Raw genomic sequence first — 27984 nt, 5'->3', positions numbered from 1 at the left:
TTATTTGGTTACAATTTTTGTTATCTAAATTAGATTTCGATGGACATTCTATCTAATAAAATCTGTATATGTTTTAATTTTGGAGATTATGATAGGACTTCAAAGAAGCCTTCCTTGTATTCAAATTGCACCACTTTGCAGTTAATAATAATAATAATAAAACAAAGCTAAATGAGTTTAATTGAAAAAAAAAATCATAATTAAAAAAAGGAATAAATTACAATCATACTCCCTAAGATTTGCTTATAATACGAATTGCCCTTTGTGATTCTGAAAATTACACCCTCGCCTTGAAGTTTCTAATTTCATAACAAATAAGGGAAAATTGGCCTAAGGTCCCTCCTCTACTTTTGATATGAGGAGAGGTCCTTTATAATATGTTTTGAAGGCTAAGGTCCCTCAAATTTATTTTAGGTTATAAAGTACCTAAATTACCCTTCCTTTATAACATAAATTTGTTTGAATATTATATGGTTGACTTAACTGATACATTTTGGAAACCGAATTTGAAGGGGAGATTTTGTCGGAGTTTTCGTCGGAGATTTCAGTGGAGATTTTATGGTGGAGATTTCGTCGGAGATTTCAGTGGAGTTGACGAGAAAGATTGCTACGATCGTGTAGATTTTGTTGGAGATTTCGTCGGAGATTTCAGTGGTGTGATAGTGTATTGATCGCGTAGATTTTCAGTGGAGTTGAATCAGGTTTGTTTTCGATGGAGATAGTGTCACGCCCTCAAAATTAACCCATTATATATCATTGACAGGCATTATTTAAAGAAGACAATATATTAATTCATTCATCAGAGTATTACTAAATAAAGCATTACATGTAACATCAAATAAAATGCCCTACAGGCTTACATCTTTCCAAGCCAACACTTGGATATAAAAATATGAGTTCTGACTCAATACAAGAAAAGCCCTAGGCTTGAATGTTTACATGTACTAATAATTAAAGACAATTAACTAAAGGTAGTCTTCTCCAATCCAGAAGCCAAACCCTCCCAAGCTAAGTCCCTGGAGGTAATTTATCACCTGAACCTGAAAATGATGTTCCCATAAAGGGTGAGCCACAGCCCAGTAGAAATATACTAAACCATATATAAGCAATGAATAAAGCAATAGCATTCAACAGATGGTTAACCAAGATAATCAATTACTTCATTTTACAGTCTCATGACACTATTGTCTAAGATACGTTTTACTTTCCAATTTTATCAACATGGCTCAGAACCTGGCCAAACTTACAACAGTGAATCACATATATCATATTCTCATCCTTCCAATATCAACAAACAAATGAGACTCAAGCTCAAATCAAACACTTCATACTTCCAGATTGATACACATTTTAGTGCTGTATCAATAAAACACTTCTATATAAATAAGCACACATAAAAGTGATGCTAATGGAGTCCATCCCCTATCTCCTCCCAAACAAAATCCGGTTTAGAGGTCCATCCCCTATCTTCCCCTAAACCGTGGAGTACATCCCCTATCTCCTCCCACACACAAACAATGTATGCAAATGCAATGCTCAATCAATACACGTATTTTCTGTATCAATGCCATAGTCAAAATTAATGACTTAACCAATGTGATTAGTTTCAGTTATTCCTAATTCACATGCAATGTCTATAACAATCACGACTATCCTCCACCGATAGCCCAAAACAGTTATTTCTAAACTGAAAATAACTATGTCAACAATTCAATAGACAAATGATTCCAATTACCCAATTACGCCATTTAATCAATGAATTCCCCAATTCCATGAATTTAACCCTCTTTTCCCAATTCCATGAATTACTTATACAAATTAATTCAATAATACAACTAGGGTTTTTCCCAAAATTTACCAAAGTATCCCCAACATATCAAAATACCAAAACTTAGAACAAAACCTATAAAATGGAGTAGGAAATCCCTACCTCAAAGAAAATAACCCGAATGGAGAAGATAGAGATAAATGCCCAAATTCCAATGTGCTCCAAATCACCAAATGTTCAGATTAGAATGAAGCCCAAGCCGCCCTCTATCTTTCTTACAAAGAACTTAAGATGGATTCACACTAGAAGTAGATGAACACCTAAAGAGAAGATGAGTTTTGAGGGAGAGAAGTCGGACCTAGGGTTTAGAACCAAAAAGAATAAGAAAAGACTGATCAAAACCCGCTGCTGCGTATATAAACTGGACAGGCTCGCTCGAGCGAAGACTTGGTCGCTCGAGCGACCAGACACAGAGAAACTACGCTCGAGCCAAGGAAGCCTTGCTCGAGCCAACAACCCAAAAGCTCGCTCGAGCGAAAGAAAGCTCGATCGAGCGAAGAACTCAAACCCTCAGGTCTGAAATCGGACACACGCTCGAGCGAAGGAACTATAGCTCGAGCGAAGGATGAACTAACTCGCTCGAGCGAAGAAAAGCTCGCTTGAGCCAAGATTGCAAAGCTACAGGTCCATACTGGACGCCATCTCTCGCTCGAGCGACCAAACCCCAGCTCGAGCGAAGAACCAAAACGACATCTCGCTCAAGCGACCAACTCCTCGCTCGAGCAAAAAACCAAAAACCTGGACAGCAACACTTGGTTTCTAAACCCAACCAACCTGAAACAAACCTGCCCAACACATCCTATAATTCCAAATGAGAAAATAAAGGACAACAACAACAATTATTCAATGACAGAATCTACGGAACCTAAGTCCGGATACAATAATCAAATGGGAAAAGACCGGGGTCGCTATAGATAGCACATGCATTTTGATATTTGTTTTGAATTTTTGTGTAGAGAGAGGCCAGCTTGATAGAGTTGATTTTTATTTTTGGAATTAATTTTTTATTATTTGTTTTTTAATCAATTTGAAAGAGTGTTGACGGTGTGTTGATCGCGTAGGTTTTTGAGTTGAGTTGAATTAGATTTGTTTTCGATTTAGATTCCAAATGTATTTTGATTTTTGTTTAGAGAGAGGCCAGCTTGATAGAGTTGATTTTTATTTTTGGAATTAATTTTTCATTCTTTGTTTTTTTGATCAATTTCAGATAGTGTTGACAGTGTAGGTGATTTTGATGTTTAGAGTTCATTTTTGGTGCTCTGTTTTTTATCAACATGCTGATGAATTATAGTTGTGTTCTATGTTTTTTCAAACCAGAGAAATTTATTTTCTGCACTATTGTTTGTGTAGTCCAGAGTAAATTATAAGTGCATATGGACATATTATTAGAAGTTTGTAATGGAGATAGAATATGAGAAAGTGAATGTAAGTTCATAAATTTCTCTATACTTGTATTTGTAGTTCAGAGAAAATTGTAAGTTTGTTACTCACTTTCAGTTTGTAGTTCAGAGAAAAGTATTTCTCTGGACTTGTATTCTATGTGATTTTTTTTCTATAATTGTGTTTAATTGTTAGCAGTAAATTTCTCTGTGATTCATTAAGTTTCTATGATTTTGTTTTTTATCATCTTGAAGGTGAATATCAGTTTGTAGATGTCTTTGGAGTTTTATTTTAAGTTCAGAGAAAATTATAATTTTTAGAAATTTCTCTGGACATTTATGTTGTTATTGTGAAGTGTTTCTGTGATTTTTTTTGTTGTTTTTTGTTTCAGTTTCAATGGACAGTGCAGTGTTGTTGCTGTGCAAATATGGGAATGATACTATTGTCATTAATGTTTCATGCGAATTGAATTTTGAGGAATTGGTTGGCATTTTGTGTAAAACATGGGAGAATTTGAAACCTGAGACTATGTGTATTTCATATTCTATTTTGGGCCATCCGAATTGTATGGTTCGAAATAATATTGATTTTCTGAATATGTTGAGGGTTGTTTGTGCACGCGGTGTTGATATAGTTGATGTTTCAGTTAGTAGATGTAGTACTTCTGATGAAGAGGATGAAGTGGGGTCTAATTGGGTAGATGTTGTGGATGGTGAGTGTGATAGGCTGGTGGATGTTGAAAGGAATTCACTCTCTAAGTTTTGTTCTCGCCAAGAAAAGGTGTTATTGTCGGCTAGTTGGCGGAATAATATTACGAGTGTTGGACAAAAGTTTGAGGGTGGTGTGGTTGAGTTCCGTACTTTTTTATGCAAGTATGCTATTGAGGTTGGTTTTCAGTTTACGTATGTTAAAAATGACAAGCTGAGGGTTACGGCAGAATGTGCATATAAGGAATCAAGGGGATGTATGTGGCGTGTACATGCTTCTGTTGAAAAAACAAATGGGTTCTTCTACATAAGGACTTTGAACAATGAACATACGTGTGGTGTGGCGGTTCGTACGAGTAAACATTCGAGGATGACTTCCAGCTTGGTTTCTAGGCTGATACTTGAAGAGGTAAGTGCAAAACCTTTAACTCGTCCAGTGGATGTTGTGAAAGAAACGAAAGACAAGTATGGGGTCTCAATTAGTTATAACTGTGGTTGGTTGAGTGTTGAGAAAGCAAAATGTAGTACATATGGGGATTCTTGTTTGTCATTTGATCAATTACGGTGGTATTTTGATGAGGCATTGAAGAACAATCCAGGGAGTCGTTTTGAGTTAGATTTTGAAGATAACAAGCGTTTCAAAAGAGTGTTTGTGGCTTTTCATGCATGCATTGCTGGTTTCAAATATTGTCGGTCATTGCTTTTTCTTGATGGAACATTTTTGAAAGGACGATACAAAGGAGTTATGCTTGCTGCAACGGGGAAAGATGGGAATGAAGGTAATTGTAAATATATCTATTTTTATCTAAGTATGTGAATTTTCTATACATGTAGGAATTGAGTGAATGTGAATTTTCTCTGGTTTTGGCCACTGTGTGGATTTTCTATTGTTGTGGCCACTGTGAGAATTTTCAATGGATTTTTGTCAGTGTATGAATTTTCTACGGATGTTGTCATTGTGTGAATTGTATCTGTAGGTGGTCACTAAGTGAATTTTCTCTGTATATTATGATTGTGTGAATTTTCTCTGTAGCTGGTCACTAAGTCAATTTTCTCTGGATGTTGCCAATGTGTGAATTTTCTCTGGATGTTGGCAGTGTCAAACTTCTCTGGTTGTTTTATTGTTTTATTTTTCTCTGTTGTTTTGTAGGTGGTCACTAAGTGAATTTTCTCTGTATATTATGATTGTGTGAATTTTCTCTGTAGCTGGTCACTTATTCAATTTTCTCTGGATGTTGCAAATGTGTGAATTTTCTCTGGATGTTGGCAGTGTCAAACTTCTCTGGTTGTTTATTGTTCTATTTTTCTCTGCATGTGTGTACCTAATATGCTTGTTCCTATTTGTTTTGTAGGTTTTTTTCCTGTAGCTTTTGCTGTTGTTGATGCTGAGAATAAAGACAATTGGTGTTGGTTTCTTGAACATTTATATGGAGTATTAGGATCAGAAAGGGTGATAAGTTTCATATCAGATCGACATTGTGGAATTGTGGAGGGAATTGCTATGTTTTTCCCTAACTACTTTCATGGATTTTGTCTGGAACATCTAAAGAGAAATTTGAGGGATAAGTTGTCATGTGGAAACACAAATTTGGTTAGGGAGACGATTGTGTCCAAGTTTTCAGAATGTGCATATGCTCCAACAAACGCATCATTTCATTTCAAGTTAAATGAGTTAAAAAGTGAGGGAGGAGACATTGTGAGTGTTTTCTTGAGAAGTTTACCATATGAAAATTGGAGTGATGCATATTTTGCAGGGAAACGTTATGGTGAGATGTATTCAAATGTTGCTGAGTCATTCAATTCATGGATACGAGAAGCTCGGCACTTGCCAATAACAAATTTGGTGGACATGATACGGTTGCAAATCATGAATATGAGGTCTGATAGGAGGCTGCTCTCTAGTAAATGGAATAAAATTTTGTGTCCTCGTATGGATAGTGTGCTGGAGAAGTCTTTTTTGGACGGGAGGACATGGAATGTGAGTTTATCATCTGATAATGTCTTTGAAGCGCATTTTTTTCCTTCGGTTATGGTTGATCTTGGGTTGAGAACTTGTTCATGTCGAAAATGGGAAATAAATGGGTATCCATGTCAACATGCTGTTGTTGCAATTTTTAGGAGTGGAAAGAATTTGAATTCATTTGTTGAACCATTTTTTCATGCTGATATGTATCGTCAAGCATACTCCTTTTCGATTGGCCCAGTTTCAACTGTTGAAAAACCTGTGTGTAGCATTGAAGATGCTATGATTTTACCTCCATTGAGCAAGAGACCTGCTGGGAGGCCGAAGAAGAACAGAATTGCTTCTACTGGAGAGTTTAAAAGGGTGATTAAGTGTAGTCGTTGTGAGAGTATTGGTCACCATAATAAGAGGACATGCAAGGAACCTTTGTTAAATAGTTGAGGATTATACATTTTATTGATGGAATAATACATTTGATGATTACTTTGTGTATTTTGTTTTGTGAAATTTATTTTTTGGACAGTGTATATAATAATATCAATCAAATTCATCCAGAGAAATTTTTCAATATCAGTTAAAGTGTGTTTGTTGATATATACTATAGGCAGTGGGTTTGTAGTACCTGTCAAATTCATCCAGAGAAATTTTCCTATGGCAGAGAAAATTCTGTGTGTTGTGTTTTGAAGCTTCATATTCATCCACATAAATTTGACAATGGCAGACTAAAGTACTGTGTGGATTGTGTTTTTTCAATTTGATAATTGTTTTGTACTAACACAGTGCATTAGAGATTGAATGATCATATAGGCACCTTCTTTGGTGAGATATGAGTTAAATTTATCTGTAAATTTCTGGTAGCTTCATATCAGTCATTTCAAGAAATGTGCACAGCAGACAAAGCATTCAAAAAATTATTCTACAACCAAGAAACAAAATCAAGCTCTTTTGGAATTTCTCTGAGTTGAGAATTTCTCTGGACCAGGGAAGAATTTCTCTGGACTCACTTGAACTCAGAAATTTGTGTCAAAGCCAGAGAAATTTTCATCCAGAGAAATTTTTCACCATCAGAGAAAACTATATGGGCATTGTGTTCTGAAATTTGAAATTCATGCAATGAAATTTTCCAGTGGCAGATAAAATTACTGTGTGCTTTGTGTTTTGTTGAGTTTGATGATTGTTTTGTACCAACACAAAGTTTTACAGATTACATGATCATATAGGCATCCCCTTGGGACGATACAAGTTAAATTTCTCTGTGAATTTCTGGTAGTTTATACCAGAGAAATTTCTGCAGACAATTTTCTCCGGCAGACAATTGTTGAAATTTACATTAGTCGAAATAAAAAAAAAATGAAATTTAGATTAGTCAAGAAAGGATATATACATATACGTCAAGGATCATCATTCCTTCAATGTATCAACAAGAAAGGATATATACATATATGTGAGACAATTTTCTCTGTGTGGATATGTACATTGTCTTCCTTTCACTAGTTTCACTATTACATTTGTGGTTCTTCTGGGGGTATTTCAATTGGTTCAGTCCATGACCGGCCAACTTCGGTCACAAATCTCTCTATGAGTTCTGCCCTCATCAACCTTATCTCTTGTGTGGACAATTTGGATTTGATAGGTTCATGCTTGCTATATTGTTTCATTATATAGCAGACAAAGAGGCCACAATCCAGACTGCATACAAATTATAGGTATGGTTAGTTTTAAGAAACATGCAACTGAAATTATCTTATTTATAGATGTATGAAACTTATGAATCGCTTTCTTGTTGTGGAGCATTATTGACATACTCAAAGTCATAACTTGTGTTTTGTGAGTTAATTAATTTGAAAGAGGGTTGTGATTGAGCATCCCTTTCAAGACAAGCTTTCAAAAAATTCTCCACGTAATCTTGCTGCAAAAAAATAATTTTTATATAACAGAGAAATTTACGGACAAGTCAATGGGATTCTATGAAAATTATCATCACATAAAGATGATGATGGATCAGAGAAATTTGCACTCGTTACCAATTGTTTTGCATCTTTGACATATTTGTCTTCTGCATCATCCCTCCTTGGCCTCAGTGAGCTGTAGAACCTCCATAAATTGTCTTGTTTGTCCAGGACAAGCAAGGTCCAGTGATTTCCATGTGTGGACTTCTCATTACCTCCAGTATTTATTGGGAAATGGAGGAACCTATAGTTCCTCCATGCTGTTTCAATATGCTTGTCAAATAAGGACACTCGAAAACTTTGATTTTCTGTCATGTTGATGAAATTCTGTGCTCAGAGAAAATCAAAAAATGGTTTTGTTAGTGACACAACTGACTTCAAGAAGTATATTAAGAAGAGAAAGTAGAAAGTAAATTCCAGAGAAAATCAAATAAAATAGTAGTAACATACTAAGCACATGGATGTGAAAAAAAATGAGGTTGGTTGTTGTTTCTCTCTGATTTGGTCAGCCAAAAGGATCTCTCCATAGCCATCAATGACCTGAAAAATATGATTTATAATTGTAATATTGTTTTATAAAGGCTGATGGAACATTGCAGAGAAATGTTGATGAAAGGGAAAGACTTACATTGTTGGCAATTTCTTTTTGCTTTATGAGGTTTCCAATGTCTTCAAAGGTAATGATATTCAACTCACTTGTCCAAATTAAAGCTCTACAAGATGACAAAGAAGGGATTGAATTGTTGTTAATGCAACATAAGTTTGTAATTTGTTGTTTGTTATGTTCTATTTTGTTTGTTGTACTTACTCAAGCCCAGACACATTTGATATGTGCTGCAAGATGTCTTTTATATGATCTTTTATCAATCTTGAAATGGGAAGAGTTTGTTGAAAGACCCAAGATTTTGTGATGTTTATAGGTTGAGGCAAGACGTATGCATCAGCATCAAGCACTTCTTTGTCCTTCGTGCTTTGCTCAACTTGTTTTGCAGCTTGTTTTGAAGCTCTAGTCACTTTCGCAACTTTCGGATATTGGAATTCTGGATCATGCTGCTTTTCCTTCCTTTCTTTTGCCTTTAAATTTTTTATCATTGAGGTTGGATCTTTTTTGACTGTAGACAGTGAAAATATTAGGAAAAGTGAAATTTCTTTGAAGCAACAGATGATATTTCAATATGTAAATTTATTTAATTCAATATTTTGCAGTTACCATAGAGTTTCTTCTTTTGTTTCGGTTGTTGTTTGTGTGGGATTTGCTCTTGTTGGGTTGTTGGTTGTTGTTCCAGTTGCATTCCAACTATACACAGTGAAAATCAAACAAGCCCCAAAAATGGAATAAGAAAATATACAGAGAAATGAAATGAGCTGTAGAAATATAACTAATGTGTTGAGAGAGATATAACTTCCAGAGAAAATTACCAATGACAGAGAAAATTATAATAAATAGAAATTTCTCTGAGTTATGATGGCACAAGGACATAACTTTTTGTGGCTCAAGATTTTCACTGATCTTGTGGTTGAAGTTGTGTTGGTGTTCGGTATGGTTGTGTTGCTAGTTGGACAGATAGTTCTTGAACTTGTTCATGCAATTTGGCATTTTCAGTTTCAAGCTCCGAATTTGAACACCTCAACTGTTAAATTGTTTTTGCATCGTCTGCTTTTTCAACCTCCAACATCCTTAGTTTCATTCGGATTGTGCTTTCTTTTTCTTGAAGTTCTGAGTTATGTAATGTCAGGATTCTTATTGAAATATCCTTTTCAGCAAGTAATTCCATCCAATTTTTGTCTTCTTCTTTTTTAGATTGAGACAGTGCCTTCAGTCTTTGACGTAGATCAGCAATTTGGGCATCCTTTGATTCCTCAAATTCTTCAGGCTGATGCATTGTTGAGCCACAAATGCCATCATGTTGTTGGTTCATCTGCTCATTATTTTCTTTTCATCACTTTCATCCTTGTTCTCTTCTTCTTGTTCATCTTCATCTTCATCTTCTTGTTCACTGTCTTCTTCTTTCTGTTCATTTTGTTCTTTGTCTTCTGGTTCTATTTCTTCACTTTCTTTGGTGGTTTCTTCTTCTGTGCTGCTTGCTTGATGTTCTTGTCCATTGCTGGCTTCGTATTCTTCTGTGTTGCCTTCTTTTTGTTCATTCCCTCCATCTTCAGATGGATCTTGTAATGTCTCCTTGAATATGACATTCGCCTTTTTTAATTCTTTCTTCGTCTTTTTGCCAAGACAGAACTCCTCAGATGGGTTTTTGACTAGCTGCTTGTTATCAATCTGTAACAGGAGACTCTTTTATTAGAGAAATGTTACAAAATTCACTGAGAGAAAAAATTCAAATAAGGAAAATAAAATTCATCTAAATGATACTAATTGGAAACAAACTTCAGAGAAAATTGTATTGGGCCAGAGAAAATTAGAGACATGGAGTTAATTTTATGGGGCAGAGAAAATTATGAAACAGTGAAATAAACAGTGTTTATAAGTTAATGTTTTACTATATTTGTGTCAGAGAAATTTGAATTCCAGTGAAAATTCATTAGAAGGGTAGAAATAAACAGTGTTTATCAAAGATGCAAGGCACACAAGTTATGGGCAGAGAAAATTACACACAAGGAGATAAAATTTGATGGGCCAGAGAAAATTATGTAACAAAGAACATAATTAAGATATTAGAGAAAATGAATCAGGGCATATAAGTTAATGTGTTACAATTGTGGTCAGCGAAATTTGGATGGCAGAGAAAATTGATTACAATGGCAGAAATAGACCAGTGGTTAACAAAGAAGAAAACAGAAATTGATATTTCAGAGAAAATTAATCTTAATCAATCAATGCACAAGGAGGGAAACAAAGCAGTGGTCAAAGAAATTTTGAAATTTCACTGAGATTTCGGTAGCAATAGGAATCTAACCTGTCGAGGTGCAAGAGAGTGGACTGGTGTCTTCTGCAGCTGTTTCATCAAGGTTTGAAGGTTCCACTTGGCACATCTTGGGAAGTCTGTTGTATTACTGTCTTCTGAGTCAATGATAGTTGCATGTTCACATAGCCAATACTGTGATGAAAATGAAAGTAAATAAAATTTTGTAAACGCACAAATTTGTAAGTATGATAATTGCAAATTTGAATGGATATTATACTTACCAGCAATGCAATGACACACCCCGTAACTTTTTCTGGAGTTCTATGCAATGCCATGATAGAATCAATCAATGTTGATGTGATTGCTTCCGGCCAATCATACTGTTTCATTGATTCAAGAGGTTCCACATACTTTATAAAAACCCAACCTATTGAATTCCCACTTGTTGCAAAAAATAGGGTGAGACACAAGTACAATGTAACAATGATTGCTACATCTTTGAAGTCTGTTGGTTGCTTGCCTTTCATTGCTTTGACCAAGGCATTTTTAAGAACAGGACCAGTGAGCCTTGTGTCCTTTTGGAATCTTCTCCTGAGGAATGCAGATTTTGGCTTTTTAGAGTATCTTAATGACATGGCTCCTTTACCTCCTTCCAAACCAAAAATCAAGGTCATGTCATTTGTTGTAAAGGTCAGGTTCTTCTTCCCAACTGTGAATGCTTTTGTTTTTTCATTGTAACATTGGATTATGGCAACTACATCATCATCAGATTTCCTAGATTTCTTTGGATCCATCCTTCCAGTGGTTAGAGCTTGGATCAAATACCAGAATGGGGTCTATTGAAGCTCTAGAAGATGTTTTGAACTGAATTTAAGTGTTTGAAAGAAGGAGACGATAGATGAGAGGTTGGATCGGAATTGAATGCTGTAGTGAGCTCTCTTTCTGTGGAGTTTAACAGGTTTTTTCCCCCTTGAGCTTGAGTCTTTTGAAGTTGGGGTACTCATCTGGATGCTAGTTGCTTCATCAACTTGGACTTGTGTGTTTTGGGAAGGAGTTTGTGGTGTTTTAGTGCTGGTTTTTGATCTTAGATGATAAGAGGACTGAGAGAGTTGTTCTTGCTTCCTTGGTGTTTCTAGTGTTTTGCTGCTGGTTTTTTATCCTAGTCCATAAGAAGACTGAGACAGTTTCTGTTTTTTGCTTGGTGTTTCCGGTGTTTCGCTGCCTTTACGTTTTGCCATTTCTAGACAATGATTAAAGCATAGAGATGTCAACATTAAATCCCAGAGAAAAATAGAAATGTCAGAGAAAATTACAGATAAGGGAGAAAATTGGAGATGCCAGAGAAAATTATAGATAAGGGAAAATTACAAAAAATTTGACATGTCAGAGAAAATCAACACAGCATCATAAACATGGGAGAGAAATTTTCAATAATTGTTTAAATTACAGATAGAAGTAAACATACCAGAGAAAATGAATGATAGAAAAAAGTAAACATGGTAAGTGAAAGAAAATTTGCATTCCACAATTAGCAAAGATAAAATAAACAAAGTAATGTAAACATGGCACTGAGAAGTACACCATATTGAAATCAAGAATTGAACAAAATAAACATACCAGAGAAAAATACACATTCTGGAGAAAATTACACATTCTTGAGGAAATTTCCATTCCAGAGAAAATTTCAATTCATAATATTAAAATGCAAGAAAAATTTACATACACAAGCAGAGAAAATTAACCATGATAGAGACACTCAATGGAGGAAAGTGGTGCGATGTGGTCAGAGAAAATTATAAATACCAGAGAAACTTAGACAGGGGCAAGAGTGTAATTGACATTGCAGAGAAGGATACATATTCCAGAGAAATTTACAAAGCAGAGAAATTCAGAGGCAAAATGACAGAAACATATTCAAGAATAAGATTAAAATTCAGAGAAATAACTTTTTCTCAAAGTACATATGGCAGAGAAAATTCCAAGAAGAAACATTCATTCCAGTCCACAATATTAAAATTCCAGAGAAAATTTAAAATGACAAAGACACAAGGGAGGAAAGTGATATGATGTGGTCAGAGAAAATTATAAATACCAGAGAAACTTAAGACAGAGGCAAGAGTGTAATTGACATTGCAGAGAAGGATACATATTCCAGAGAAATTTACAAAGCAGAGAAATTCAGAGACAAAATGACAGAAACATATTCAAGAATAAGATCAAAATTTAGAGAAATAACTTTTTCTCAAAGTACATATGGCAGAAAAAATTCCAAGAAGAAACATTCATTCCAGTCCACAATATTAAAATTCCAGAGAAAATTTAAAATGACAAAGACACAAGGGAGGAAAGTGATGTGATGTGGTCAGAGAAAATTATAAATACCAGAGAAACTTAAGACAGAGGCAAGAAAGCAATAGACATTCTAGATTAAGATAGACATTGCAATTAAAAATACATATTACAGAGAAATTTACGGAGCAAGAAAATTTATAGACAGAATTACAGAAACATGTTCAAGAATAAGATAAAAACACAAAAAATTGTTGTGAAAATAAACATGCCAGAGAAAATTGAAAGAAGAAAATTACATTAATCAAAAATCAGAGAAATTCAAATGCCAGAGAAATTTACAGATAAAATCACACAAATATGTTGAAGAATAAGTTCAAAATACACAGAAATAAAATTTTTCAAATTCAGGTAGCTTTTTATTACGAAATTGAAACCCTAATTTATGAAAGGTTATTATAAAATGCTATTAACTGTGTTTCCAGAGAAAATCTAGTTGTATTGTAGAAAAACTGACCAGAGTTAGGATGAAACTTGAATGATGAGCTGATATGGCCCGCGATGAAGATGCGACGTGACGAAGATGGACTGAGATGATGATGAGCCGTGAAAACGAAGCTTTAACCTAGGTCAGAGAAATTTGTGAGGAAGGAATGGGAATGATTTTTGGAGAAGATAACGAAGCTGTAATGTCGATGGTGCAGATGATGTTGAAACCCTAATTCTGCTGTTCTCCTGTTCGTGAAGATGCTGGATGTTTGGAATGTAACTGAGACGTCGGAATGAGTTTGGTTCTGTGTTGATTTTGGCAAGGGTATTTTGGTCCACAAAATAATTAAAAACGCGCGCCAAGTTGTTTCAGGGACGTGAGGCATCACTATCTTTTTGTGTGTCCTTTATCCTCTAAATTGTTATTATTAGGGACCTTAAAAAAAATCCCCAACAAATAACCCTTTTTAATAACAAATCATCAAGTCAATTAATAGTTTTTGATGATATTATAAATATATTTCAATTAATAATTCAAATAATTAATTTTTATGTAGAGTAGTTGGAATTTTTTTTTCAGTTAATTTTGTTAAATAAAAAATTATGACAAGAAAATATTTGTAATTTTTCAAACCGCATGGGGAAATCCGTATTTTAAACAAATTTCAGAGGTGTATTTGTAATTTATCCTTAAAAAAATTGACTGAGTTTGATTAGTTGAAAAAATTTATATTTGTATGGAGATTGAGTAGTACAATATTTTTAATTATCTCAATATAACATCTCTATACAAATAAATTTTAAAAGCGCATTAATATTTAAATAGAAGTACTTAAAATAAATGGCACTTGATCCAAGTATTTCAGAGAATTTCAGTTGATATAACAACTCAGATTCTCATGGAGGCTTCATCATGTGCGGGGATGGAGAATCCAAGTTATTGGATCCATTGAAATTTCCTGAAAATATTTGGATAAAGTGTAATTTGTTTTAAGTACTTCTACTTAAATGTTAATTTGCTTTTGAATTTATTTGTACAAAGATGTGATATTGAGATAAATAAAAATATTGTACCACTCAATCTCCCTACAAAGTTATTCTTTTTTTTTTTTTCAACTAATGAAACTCATTCAATTTTTTAGTTATGAACCTTTTTTTCCCCCAATTAAACTCATTTAGCTTTCTTTCTTATTTATTTTGTTTTTAAATACAAAGTGATTCAATTTGACTAGAAGAAAGGCTTCTTTTACAAAAACAAACTGAATGGTGCTTGCTACCTTGTTGTCACAGCACCGACCTCGAATCCCAAAGAACAAAAACATTTTACAAACTATTTCTATGATCACATTGCAACAACCTCATGCATACCGTTAAAATGGTGTATACCATATAGAAGTTATGACATTAGTGGTCTTGATTAACACAAATGTCATAACTAATGAATTATAAAAGTCAATCATGTACTTCTCTGGTGCCCTGTTATTTGGTAGGTGTGGTTGTGCCTGATGAATTGGTGGGGGGCGCATTGGGTGATACCTGATAATGTTAATGGGCTGCTACAATGGTGGAGGGGTTATAAATGGAGCAAATTTGAAAATCAAATTTGGAAGGCAATCCCAATGTCCTGTATATGGTTAATATGGAGAATCAGAAACGATGTGGCCTTTCATGGGAAACTATTCCATTTGAATGAACTTTGTGAATTAATCAAGGTGAGAATTGCTTTTAGGGTTAAAGCTCAGTTAAAGGAGTCTCTGTATTCAGTACAGGATATTATTAATTGTGGGGATATATTTTCTGAGTACCAACACGTGGCCAAGGTGACGCCGACGTGTCAGCCGAGGTGCCACGTGTCCTGGTCATGACGCCGAGATTATCTCGGCTAGGCCGAGGTTACCTCCGAAGATATCGGAATCCGGGATAAGCGGATAAGGCACAAGAGTCCTAGAATGAGGAAGGACTTCAGCATGGATAAGGATAACACTCTTAGGGAGTTTATCTTTATCTCTTGGAGAGTCCAAGATAAGCACTGAGTAGAAATCCATTGAAGCTAGGCTTCTATGGGGACTAGGATTGAATTAACTATACAAAAGAGGCACCCCCGATGGGTCTAAGGTACGCAATTTATATTCTGAACAGTGAGATTAGCACTATTGATTATCTTCGCGAGATATACTGACTTGATCGTCGGAGTGCTCCCGGGTGGACGAACCACCGCCAAAATCTTCTCTTTCTGTTGCAGGTCAGTCAAGTGCCATCTGTTCTGCCAGTGCTCTCCAGCTGAATACTGAGTTTGGCAGTGTGGTCAGAAATTCACTCATACAATTTGGCGTCGTCTGTGGGAAAGAAAAGAGAATAGATGGCCAGTGACGGACAGAAGGATAAGGTTGGGGACGAAATCCCTACTGGGAGTGGTAAGCACGTTGACCCAAACGTGGAGGAAGATGGTCGCAATGAGGGGACTCAGAACCAGAATCACGGCAAGAAAGACGTCGGCCAGGATGGCGATGTGCCAAAGAAACCAGATCAAAGCAGATACTACAATGAGGACGACCTCCAGGTATGGAAGATAGATGCCTGCGGAGGGATGAAGAGGTGAAAGAGATGGCAAACAAGTTGGCAGACCTGCAATCGGTCGTCGATTTTATGATGCAAAATAACGTCATGCAGCCACCATTCCCACTGCAGGACACGCCGATTCCAGCGGCCAATGCCCAGAAGGAAGGGCAGAAACCAATCCCAATAGCCCCTCAGCACACCAGAAGGAAAAAACATTCTCACCAGCCTTCCTGGGAGGTCGAGTGAGGAGAGTCGAGGAGCGAAGAGTTACGAAGGACACATCGCACTAAAGAAGCAGACCCCAGAGAACATCGACATGTTCAAAGGCAGGATCTGTGCTTCGACACAACTCATGGAGAAAGGTCGAAAAGGGCCCACAACGAAGCTGAGAGTAGTATGCCGAAAAGACTGAAGTCAGGAGATAGTTGAGCTCCTGGGCGGAGCAAGGAAGACTTGAGAGATTACCTCAAGAGGAAACAACAGAATGCCGATTCCAAGGTAACTTCACCTATTAAGCCAAGAACACCATTCTCGGTGGAATTGGATAAATTTGAGGCTTCAAAGAGATTCAGTATGCCAAGGTTCCAAATATACGATGGTAAGTCGGACCCCAACTTCCACGTTGGATTATACCTGAACTCAATGGCATTGTACAGTGGGAATGAGCCGTTGCTCTGCAAAGTGTTCCCCTCATGCTTCGGGGAGATTGCATCAGATTGGTTTCACAAACTGCCAAAGGGAAGTGTAAAGACCTGGGAAGGCCTGGCCGAGATGTTTGTGGCCAGGTTCGTGACAAACAAGCTACAACCATTAAGGGTGGACACATTGATGGCTCTGAGAATCAGTAAGGATGAAGGCCTTAGGGCCTACACAAAAAGGTACTACAAGGTGTTCAACCGAATACCTAAGTGCAACCAAGAGGTGGCGGTCGTATCTTTCAAGAACGGCCTAAAAGACGATTGTCCACTACGAAAGTCTTTGGCAAAGACATTGCCAAAAAGCATGGAAGAGCTCCTGGCCAGAATCGAGAAGTATGCCAGAGCCGAAGAAGACATGTCAGGAACTAAGGAGACAAAGCAAGAGAAAGGTAACGGCTCGCCAAAGCGAGGCCGAGGTAACAACGGATCCAACAAAGAGATTGAACTGAGGGCTACACAGGTAGTCATAACTATGTTCCGAATCCCAATCCACAAAGTCCTAGACAAAATCCGATCCCAGCCCTATTTCAGAGCACCAGCTAGGGTGCCAGGAGAATTTATGGGAAGAAGCCTTGGTAAGCATTGTGCTTACCATAACGAAGATGGGCATATGACTCAGGGTTGCAGAGCCCTAAAAGCACACCTGGAAGACCTGGTAAGGCAAGGCCATTTAAGGGACCTTGTAGACGAGGCCAGGACAAGGGAAGAACAAGCAAGATTGCCTCAGGCACCAGCAGCTCCACCCCCCAGCACAACAACCGCAGGCAGGCGGACTTCAGGTAATTAATGTAATTCACTCGAAGGTCAACAAAAATGAAATATGGAGGGAGACCTAAAGGGTAAAACACTTGCAGCACGTGTACCAGGCCGGGAAAAACGACATCGGGTCGAGGTGTACCAAGGACCAGCAGTGTCCTTTACTGAAGACGACCTTGAGATGGTCCAACATCCCCACAATGATGCCTTGGTAATATCCCTCCAGGTTGGGGAGTGCCAAGTGAAGCGCATCCTAATCGACCAAGGCAGCTCTTGTGACATCATGTACGTCATGTGTTACAAGGAGCTTGGCCTTCACCCAGACGATTTGGAGCAATCCAATGGCCCAATGGTCGGGTTCAATGGAATGCCGATGTGGCCACTGGGAACAACGAGCTTGAAGGTTCAGGCTGGCACTAGGAAGATACAAACAGAGTTCACCGTAATAGACACACCCTCCCCTTATAATGCAATTCTAGGGAGGCCATGGCTGCATGCAATGAGGGCTATTCCCTCAACATTGCACCAACTACTACGGTTCCTAACAAAACATGGGATAGAAGAAGTCAGAGGAGATCAGCTACAGGCAAAGAATTGCTCCATGGCAGCAATGAAATTTACCAGCAGCAGCTTGCCAGAACTTATAATAAGAAGGTCAACCCAAGGGAGTTTCAAGTCGGCAACCTCGTCTTGAGAAAGGTCGTCGGCAACAAAAAGGATCCCAGAGAGGGCAAGCTTGGCCCAAATTGGGAGGAACCCTATAAGATCATCTCGGTACTCAGCAATGGGGCATATTAGCTTGAAGATAATGAGGGCAAAGAATTGCCAAGACCTTGGAATACTTGTAATCTGAAATTTTTTTATCATTAGATTTTCCTTGTTTTTTCCGAAGTAACGAATAAAATTTTAGCAGAATTCTTCTACATTTATGATTGATAAGATACTTGCCGACGTTTCTGGAATACATGCATAATAAGAACCCAAGTGGAACTTAAGTTCACATTTGGGGGCAGAGAGTTGGAAAATAGATACGTCTAACACTTGTTGAAATTTGTGAAAAATTTACAAGTTGAAGTTAGCTGAGATAATGTTTAACACTTGTTGAAATTTGTGAAAAATTTACAAGTTGAAGTTAAACCGAGATTATGTTTAACACTTGTTGAAATTTGTGAAAAAATTACAAGTTGAAGTTAAACTATGGATGCGTCTAACACTTGTTGAAATTTGTGAAAAATTTACAAGTTGAAGTTAGCCGAGATAATGTTTAACACTTATTGAAATTTGAGAAAAATTTACAAGTTGAAGTTAAACTGAGATTACGTTTAACACTTGTTGAAATTTGTGAAAAATTTACAAGTTGAAGTTAAACTATGGACACGTCTAACACTTGTTGAAGAATTATTAAAATCAATCAAGTACTATTAAAGATAAGCATGTAAATAATTCGAACACAGGCAAATTGTCTGATGGAGATGTTTTAATCGTTCATTAAGCTAGCTGAACTTAACAAATTTAATAAAGTCACGTTTGAAATTATATTTTCTTTTGATTTTCAGAATATATAGCTTATTATTTGATTATTCATTCAACATAGTTTTTGTCATTTTATAGATGGAGAAACTAGTGAATGGTTCAATACACTTTACGATTTATTTTATTTTATTTGTTATTTTTTGTCTTCAAATTTTGTTATATCTTGAAACCTAGGTTCTTAGTTTTTTTATCTTCAAAACCAATAATGTTAGGATTATCATTTGTTTCTTACCAAAATTTATTTAGTACCTTACATGTCAAGCCTTTTAAAATTCAAAAGATATTAACAAAGTATATGATATAAATTGTAATTCCACAATAAAAAGTAAACCTAAACAAGACAACACAGAGCAACGCACACAACAGAAACTAAAAGGCACCAGACAAAAAGTACACCTAAAACAAAAGAAAAACAAAGAAGTGAAGAATACCCAGCCTAAGGAAGAGAGCCAAACAATGATGCCATCTACTAATAAGATCGACTAAATGGTGGTTGAGAACGATTTTTTTCTCCCACTTAACCGACCAAGTACTCCCACCAACCTCATGAGATACAGGATCAATATTTCATTGGTGAAGCACACTCTTGGTGAGAAAGTTTGGTTGAAAAACATATCTACTGGTTACTAATGGAAATTTTGTCAGTGAATGGTACTTTTGCCACAAAAATTATGGTCCGTAAATTTTTACATTTCATAACTAAGATATTCAACAATAAAAATAGTTTGTTGAACCATTAGTTGGCAAACCAATAGCTTTTTTTTTTTTTTTTGGATCAACAAACAAAACTCTTTATTGATGATAACAAAACAAAATAACATCTTGGTATGCATCAACAAAGAGGAAAGACAAAAGAAAAAAGCATCATCACATACCTCCCTAATCCTAACTAGGTTGGCACCAAAAGACTGCACAATCATCTGCTAGCTCAGGCCAGGAGGTTGGAGAGAAACCAACCAAAGAAGGAACAAGCACAACAAAGACAGCAACCTAGTGCAAGAACAGATGCTGCTACAAAATCAACAACATGCACTGATGAAAAAACAACAGCAAAACCAACCACTGCATCACCCACACAGCAAACCAGTGCAAAGAACAACACCAAGTCATTGAGACTCCAACAGCAGCATTTAAACACAACAAATAGACACAACAGATGATCCCAAAAACACAGACAAGTAGACACTCCAGCAGAATTAACCAGAAGACTAAGACTTAAGAAGTGCATCTTTGTCCAACTCAGCACAAAAAACTGCTGCAAAATCAACTCCCAATCCTAATACAATACTGGACGAGTAGTGCAGCAGAACAACAAAACCAGACTCTTGCAGCAATGCCTCACTCCATTTTGTAATCCAAATAATCATAGAAACAGATAACAGATCACTCAACAAAGAGATAGCATGAAAGAGACAGAGCAGAACAAAACAGATCAGCAATGATGCACAAAACAGATTAGCATAGGCTGTAGGGCAGATCAGCAATAACAAGCTCTAGTATAAGCAGAAGAACAGCACAGCAAAAGCAAGGCCAATTTGTCACCATTCAAGAATCAAAAAATCAGCAATACCTCAATCTATTGTTTAGCCCAGATAAGCACATAAACAGAACCTACAGAAACAGAACAAGACTCAACCAGATAAACACTCAAACCAGGTACACACTCAACCACCATTCTTGAGGCAAAACTTGACCTGCTGCAAATTGTAAACTAGATCAGTTACAGAAGCTGCCACATGTAATGGTGATGCCTTAATCCACAAAGCTGCTCTCACTTTCATTATTTCGCATAGAGCTTCAAAGTCTAGTTGAATTCCATTAAAAACACACTCGTTTCTATGCCTCCAGATAGACCAAAGAGTTGCCAAAGGGATGACCATCCAGATTTTCTTCTCCAATTTTGACATTCTGCAACCATACCACCACTACAGCAGCCCATCGATAGAACCTAGCATGACCCACTTAAAACCCCACCATCTTACAATGTTTGACCAGAGCCTACAAACAAAAGGACAGACAAGAAGAATATGCTCCACAATTTCAACATCATTATGGCAGAAAACACATTCAAGATTAACACTCTCATTAAGTATACCAATTCTATAAAGAAAATAGGAAGTTTTAACCTTACCAAGCCATGCCAACCACCCAAAAAATTACACTTTGGGAGGAGCAAAATTATTCCACATAGAGCCTACCATTTCTAGAACAGGACCAAGAAGGGATTCGCGCCACTTATAAACTGATGCTACACTAAACAGTCCAGATGAATCTGTTGACCATTTCAATACATCTGGTTTATTAATGCAAAGAGCTGGTGCACCCCTAAGCAAACATACTAATCTATGGACTTCCTCCTCCTCCCAAGCCAATAGATTCTTCTAAACTCTAGGTTTCAATCATCAGTTGCACCCCTATTCTCAAAAAACAACCTTACCACCCCTTGCTTATCCATGGATAGAAAGAATAGTCTAGGGAATTCCTCCTTTAAACATACATTGCCAATCCACTTGTCCAACAAAAAGTGAGCTCTACTCCCATCCCCCAAAGCAATTTGAGAGTTATGAATATAGAAATTATGCAAGTCTTGATTCAACAGAGCTACATTAAGTATATCAATCCAGATCTTCGATCCCCTGCCTTCCAATGTTGGGAACCATTTTCTATCTTCAACATTATATTTTGCGCAAATCACTTCTTTCCAAAGTGTTTGATTCTCAGCTCCAAACCTCCACCACCATTTTAGCAATAGGTATTCATTGAATGTTCTAATCCCACTTAGATTCTTATTCTTGTCAATTACCTCCCAACAGACCAAATGTACTTTTCTTCTGAGATCGGATCCTCCCCACAAGAAAGCTGATTGTATTTGCTCAATCTCCTTAGTGACCCCAACAAGAATCTTGAACAATGATAGATAGTAAACAGGCGGATTGGACATAACAAACTTGATTAGAGTTAATCTCCCCGCAAAACAAAGTTGTCTTCTCTTCGAAGTGGGCCAAGTTCACTTATCTCTGTTGAGCCTAAGGAAGTAGTGGAAGGAATTGAGGTTGTTGAAAAGTCTTCTATTCTAGTAGAGAATGGCAATTCGGTCAAGAAAGAGGAATTATCTAAGAGTCATAAGGGTGGTGGTGTTCATAAGGTCTCAAACCCCAACAATGCTAGTCAAAGAAATAAAAAAAAAAGGAAGAACAAGTTACTGAAAGTATTAATGGTATTTCCAAAATTGAAGAGATTAAGTATTGGTTTGAGGTGATTGTTTGATATGAGGGTTCGAATTTGGAAGGTGTAGATGGACTATTATGATCGGTGTTTTGGGTGTTGGGGGTGGTTTTATTTCCTTTGTTTTCTTGTTTGTTCGGTTGATTTCCCTCCAGTCATGGTGTAATGCTAGTAGATGATTGGCTTGCTTTTCGATCTCGACCTAGTTGGAATCGTCTAGTTTGCTTTGATACTTAAGCACTCATCTCCCTTTATTAATGTTCATCTCTATATTCTGTACATTTGATTTTCATCACTAAAGTTTCTTTTGCTGATAAAAAAAATAATAATAATAAATAATACATGTCTAACTTGGCCAGTACATTATAAATAGAAAAATCACTTTTGTTTGGTTTTAGAAAATTAAGCGCACTTTTTAGAAAATTAATTTTTTTATTTTTTTGTGTTTTTTTTTTGTTTTTAGTTAAAATTTTTAATATTTTATGATTTTATGATTTATTTATTTATTTATTTGTTTTAGTTTTTGGATGCACTTCACCTAAATACACTTAAAAAGTATAATATTTATAGAAAAAATCTTCAAAAAATTCATCGCACACAAAAAATATATAACAATTCAGTACATTTTTGTATTCTTATATATTTATAGAATTGTTTAAATATAAATTCACAAATATTTTACTTTTTAATTACATCTAAGTTATTTGCATTTAGAAAGTAAAAGATTTACTTAAAAAATTAAAAAATTCACTAAAAAAATTATCAATTTTCAAAAAACAAATCAAAACCAAACAGTTTTTTTTTTTATTCGCAAAAGAAAATTTTTATTAATGAAGAACCAAAAACAAGAGAAAACATACAACAATAAAACAAGGCTGTGCAAAACAAGCATCATAGCTAAACCTCTACAATCCCATCTAGGATGGCACCGGAGAGACAGCACAATCATATGCTAGCACAAGCCCGAGATTGGTGAGAGGCCAATCAACAACAACCCAAAAAACACAAAGAAACAAGAAGAACAAAACACCCCAAGCCTAAGTACACCCAACAACTATAACTGCACACCCAATTCGAAATACAAAGAATATGCAACAACCATAATAAAACCAGCAGCAGCTATCGACGCCTTAATCAAATCACCCAAGATCAATGAGCCAAAATTACCTGCCATACCAGATTACTTCCCACCAGCAGTAGATTACCAATTAGCAGCAAAGCAAAATCAGCAATCCAGCATCAGCAGAATAATAATTAGCAAAACTAGCATCACAGTAGCAGCAGACAGCAGCACCCAGCAATCACCATAACAGCAACAATCAGCAACCAATTCACCCAACAAGCAATAGCAACGAATAGATTGCCCATCAAGCAGCAACACCGACAACAATATACAGCAGAACCAGTATCTAGACACTACAAAACCAGTAATAATCAGCCATCAAAACATCCAGCAAGCATCCATTACCAAGAAGCTAAGAGTGACCTCTGAACTGCTGAACGTTATTAACAATTTCTTGCACAGAGTAAAAACCATCACTAGAATGAGCCTTTACCCAAATGGCAATTCTGAATTTGATCAGATCGTACACTTCCTCCAGATGTGCTTGCTTACTTTGGAACACAACCTCATTCCTGAGCTTCCATAATGACCACAATACAGCCAATGGTATAGCCTGCCAAATCAAATTTGCAAACTTACCCCACCTAAAACTACTCCACCAGCCAAGAAGATCCTCCACATTTCGAGGTATAACCCAATGCAGCCCCCACCATTGCAGTAAACAAGACCACACACCCCAAGCAAAAGGACACCACAACAAGATATGGAACACTGACTCCACCTCCCTCTTGCAAAATATGCATAGGACAGAAGCCTCAAGACCTAAAACCCCGATTCTTTGCAAAAATGAAAAAGACTTAAGTCTCCCCTTCCACGCCAACCATCCAAGAAACTACACTTTTGGGGGGTAAATATTGTTCCATAGTAACTTAGAAACCAAAAGAAGAGTGAAAGACATCAACAAGGAATACAAGGAAGAGACCGAAAACTACCCAGAAGAATTAGCCATCCACTGTAGACAGTCAGCACTATCAGAAAAACCAGTCCCAACAGAGATCAAAAAAGCCTCCAATCTAATCAACTCATCTGATTCCCAACTCAGCAAGGTTCTTCTAAACCTGAGAAAGCCATTTGAATGGGCTTCCCTCTTATCCATCACCACTCTCAGAGTGATCTTCTTCTCTGATGATAAACTAAATAACCTAGGAAACAAAGACTTAATAAAAAGATTACCTACCCAACTATCAGACCAAAAGTGGACTCTGTTTCCATTACCCACAAATAATTGAGAATTAACCATAAAAATATTGAAAAGATGAGAATTTGATTTACTAACCTTGAGAATATCACCCCAAATTTTTGAATAAGACCCAAAAACTTCTAGAAAAGGGTACCACCTCCCACCATTTGAAGAATACCTACAACAAATTACACGTTTCCATAATGATGAATCCTCCGCACCATACGGCCACCACTATTTAGCCAATAGGCAATCATTCACCTGTTGAACCCTCCTAATACCCAGACCCCCATTGTCTTTGCTTTTAGTTACTTCATCCCAACTAACAAGATGAACCTTCCTCTTCATGTCAGATCCCCCCCTCCTCACAGAAAGTTTGCTCGGATTCTATCAAATGCCTTAGCCACAGAAGAGGGAATCTTAAAAAGAGATAAATAATACGAAGGCAGACTAGACAACACTGACTTAATGAGTGTTAACCTTCCTCCAAAAAGATAGAAGCTTCCTCTTCCAAGAAGCAAGTCTAGCTTTGCATTTATCAAGAATAGGCTTCCAAGTCTTCTTAAGCCTAGGGCTTGCCCCTAATGGTAACCCAAGATAGGACAGTGGTAATTTCTGAACCCTACAACAAAATCTAGATGCAAACATGTCATGACCCGAACCCGCCCCCATGGGTTAAGGACATAATTGGCCAGTAATCACGAGATTACCTACGGCCTCAAACCAAATAAGAAATAACTCATCAGACTAAAAGGGCCAAACGGAAGCAAATTTAAACTTTGTCCTTAGAGCTGTGCTTATATGGCACGTCATAACAAACCATACATATACATGTTAATAACTCACATCAAAATATGTACTAACACAAAGCTCTGTACATACAAGATCATTCAAGTATAGGTCAGCCAATCAAAACTATATACAATTGCAATCCAAAGTCCTCGCCAACATGACAAAATATAACAAGGTAGCAAAAGGGTGAAGACGAGTCTCATGCGTGAGACGTAAGGGTTGACTCTTCAAAACTTTGCTTGTTCCACACAAACTTCACTGAGGCTGGGTTCGAACCTCTCTTGGCTCACCTACAAACACATGAATGAGCGTGAGCAAAAGCCCAGTGAATAATATCAAATAAAGAAGATACATTAGAAGAACATACATGAGACGGCCTTGGGCCCAATTCATATTTCTATCTAGTATATATATATATAGATCAAGTGACTGCGGTTCCAAACACATCGAACGGTCTCGGGCCCAATCCATTCATGTCAAACTGGCCTTTGGCCCATTTATCTTTCACTCATGTCAAACGGCCTTTGACCCATCCATTCTTTCATTCATGTCAGACTGGCCTTTGGCCCAACCATTCTTTCATTTATGTCGAACTGGCCTTTGGCCCAACCATTCTTTCAGTCATGTCAAACTGGCCTTTGGCCCAACCATTCTTTCATTCATGTCAAACTGGCCTTTGGTCCAACCATTCATATTTCTGACTATCATTCGTATCAGACTATCATTCATTTATGTCATACGGCCTCTGGCCCATTCATTCGTTTCATACAAATATTTGTCCCCAATTCAATGTAACAAACTTGTAAGACTTATATGGAAATAAGCAATTGGACAAATAACATACTCCAGACATCTTTATTAAGATATTACTCACAGTGATAGGCAAGATGATTTGCCCTGGAGCTCAGCCCTACACATTCCATGAACACAATGGGTCACAAACTATTCAATCCGTTCTTAATTCACATATTCAACTTTGGGCTTCATTCTTATCCTTTTAACTCATTTACAATGCTTAATGCATGCCTAAGAGTACTTAAAAGTGAAAGGGAACGGAAAATGGAACACAGAACACATTTACAAAATTTCAGAAACAAGGGTCCCCGTTCGAGCGTGGACTTTCCCACTTGAACGGACCCATTAAGTCGGCAAAAGTACTGGTTGCCTCATTATTACGCTCGATCGTGAACTCGAACGCTCGAGCTGGAAGTCCCACTACATGGCTCCCCGCTCGAGCGTGAATGTCCCCACTCGAGTGGACACCCATGTCTGCAAAACTTCTGGGAGCTCGTATTTCTCGCTCGAGCGGCTTTCCCCGTTCGAGCGGACATCCCAAATTCTGGAAAATCCAGAATTGTTCTTGAGCTTCAAACTTGCATTCAACTCAACATATCTTGCATATTATGGCTCAAACTTCACATATACATGTATCCACATGATCCAACACCAAATTTATTACATTATGAGGCTCAATTTCACAAATTAATCACATGCATGTCCCAATTTACACCAAACTTATTTCCAACATAACAAATTCATGCATTCAAAACTCATACTCTTATGAATTGTACATGCATGTGAGATATAACCCTCATTCTCAACTTAGATAATGAAGAGATGGTTAAAAACATGAACTTCAATCAAAGATTCAACACGGATCATGTATTTCAAGCTCAAACATACAAATTCATGGCAATTTCCTACATGAATGTGTATATTGAGTTCTAATTTATCAAAACTAACTCATTTTCATCATAATCAATTCAATTTATGTTCCTTATCATCATTCAACTTTGAATTCCCAAAGTTACAAGCTAATATCCATGAATTTACTCACCTAGGAGCTTTAAACACCCAAATTCTAGCCAATTCTTTGAGTTCAACCTCCAATTCTCAAGCCTTAAGCCAAAATTGCCCAATTCTTTCTCTTTCCCTCTCTAGCCGACCCTCTCTCTCTTTCCTTAGAGTGATTTCAGCCAAAATGAATAAAAGAGAGGAGTTGAGTGTATAGTGCCCCTTTTTATGTAAGTCCCATTAATCATAATTATCAATATTAAATAATTTGAGCACTACACCATCAATTTAATCTAATTAATCTAATCCGAATCAATTTTCAATTAAATTTCACTATAGGCTCTAAAAATTACGCCAATCACAATGGCGTAGTTAATTTCGGTTTCTATGGCCGATAAGGCCTTCAATTTTCAGTTTATAACAGTAAGTTGAATAGATATTCCTACGGTGAACAAATAGAAATTCAAAACCACATATAAATGGCACTCAAAATCATATCAAACACATAATCACTTACAAAATTAAGATTAATTAGCATAATACGGAGTAGGGTTATCATAAAACACCTCCATCTCGTTCTCAGGCACGCCTATACCACATATAAAGCTTTTATGAAAATTAATTTTCAAGCCAGAGACAAGTTCGAAGCACCTCAAAATCCTTTTAACTACCATTACCACTTCCAACTCAACCTCACAGAAAATAATCGTATCGTCCACGAACTGAAGATGTGATATCGTAACATCATGACCCACCATAGCCCTTGAAAGTAGACCCAAAGACCTGGCCTTAAGCATCAACATATTAAGCCATTCCGCCACTATGTTAAACAGGAATGAAGATAAAGGATCACCTTGT

The 27984-nt window shown here is 36.7% G+C and overlaps 2 protein-coding genes and 1 long non-coding RNA gene across 3 annotated transcripts; 2 read left to right on the top strand and 1 right to left on the bottom strand.

The window, feature by feature from the left end:
* The first annotated feature begins 395 nt into the window (after positions 1-395).
* Positions 396-3873, top strand: LOC145794726 (uncharacterized). Its single transcript, XR_014334658.1, has 2 exons — positions 396-701; positions 3600-3873. It is a non-coding gene; the product is annotated as an uncharacterized LOC145794726 (long non-coding RNA).
* Positions 3874-4285: 412 nt separating this feature from the next.
* On the top strand, positions 4286-6843 carry LOC145796019 (uncharacterized). The gene is made up of 3 exons (XM_082880990.1): positions 4286-4694; positions 5268-5893; positions 6748-6843. Exons 1-3 carry the CDS (start codon positions 4286-4288, stop codon positions 6841-6843), a joined length of 1131 nt encoding a protein of 376 aa, XP_082737116.1.
* A 109-nt stretch (positions 6844-6952) lies between these two features.
* LOC145796018 (uncharacterized) lies at positions 6953-9120 on the bottom strand. Its single transcript, XM_082880989.1, has 6 exons — positions 9038-9120; positions 8636-8939; positions 8456-8540; positions 8278-8367; positions 7903-8154; positions 6953-6970 (listed from the first exon to the last, which is right to left on the bottom strand). Exons 1-6 carry the CDS (start codon positions 9117-9119, stop codon positions 6953-6955), a joined length of 831 nt encoding a protein of 276 aa, XP_082737115.1. The 5' UTR covers position 9120.
* Positions 9121-27984: the final 18864 nt, after the last annotated feature.

The sequence above is a fragment of the Camellia sinensis genome, chromosome 7 (genome assembly GCF_055761805.1).
Source record: "Camellia sinensis isolate YWXY chromosome 7, ASM5576180v1, whole genome shotgun sequence".
NCBI lineage: Eukaryota > Viridiplantae > Streptophyta > Magnoliopsida > Ericales > Theaceae > Camellia > Camellia sinensis.
The sequence above is the reverse complement of the archived record's forward strand: the minus strand, read 5'-3'. Positions and strand labels throughout refer to the sequence as shown.

Coding starts and splice junctions, on each gene's coding strand:
- LOC145796019 (XM_082880990.1), top strand. CDS start 4,286: ATGACTTCCAGCTTGGTTTCTAGGCTGATACTTGAAGAGGTAAGTGCA. Junction 4,695..5,267: donor GGGGAAAGATGGGAATGAAG/GTAATTGTAAAT, acceptor TTTGTTTTGTAG/GTTTTTTTCCTGTAGCTTTT. Junction 5,894..6,747: donor TGGACGGGAGGACATGGAAT/GTGAGTTTATCA, acceptor GCTTCATATCAG/TCATTTCAAGAAATGTGCAC.
- LOC145796018 (XM_082880989.1), bottom strand. CDS start 9,119: ATGCAACTGGAACAACAACCAACAACCCAACAAGAGCAAATCCCACAC. Junction 8,940..9,037: donor ACAAAAGAAGAAACTCTATG/GTAACTGCAAAA, acceptor CACTGTCTACAG/TCAAAAAAGATCCAACCTCA. Junction 8,541..8,635: donor TCAAATGTGTCTGGGCTTGA/GTAAGTACAACA, acceptor GTCATCTTGTAG/AGCTTTAATTTGGACAAGTG.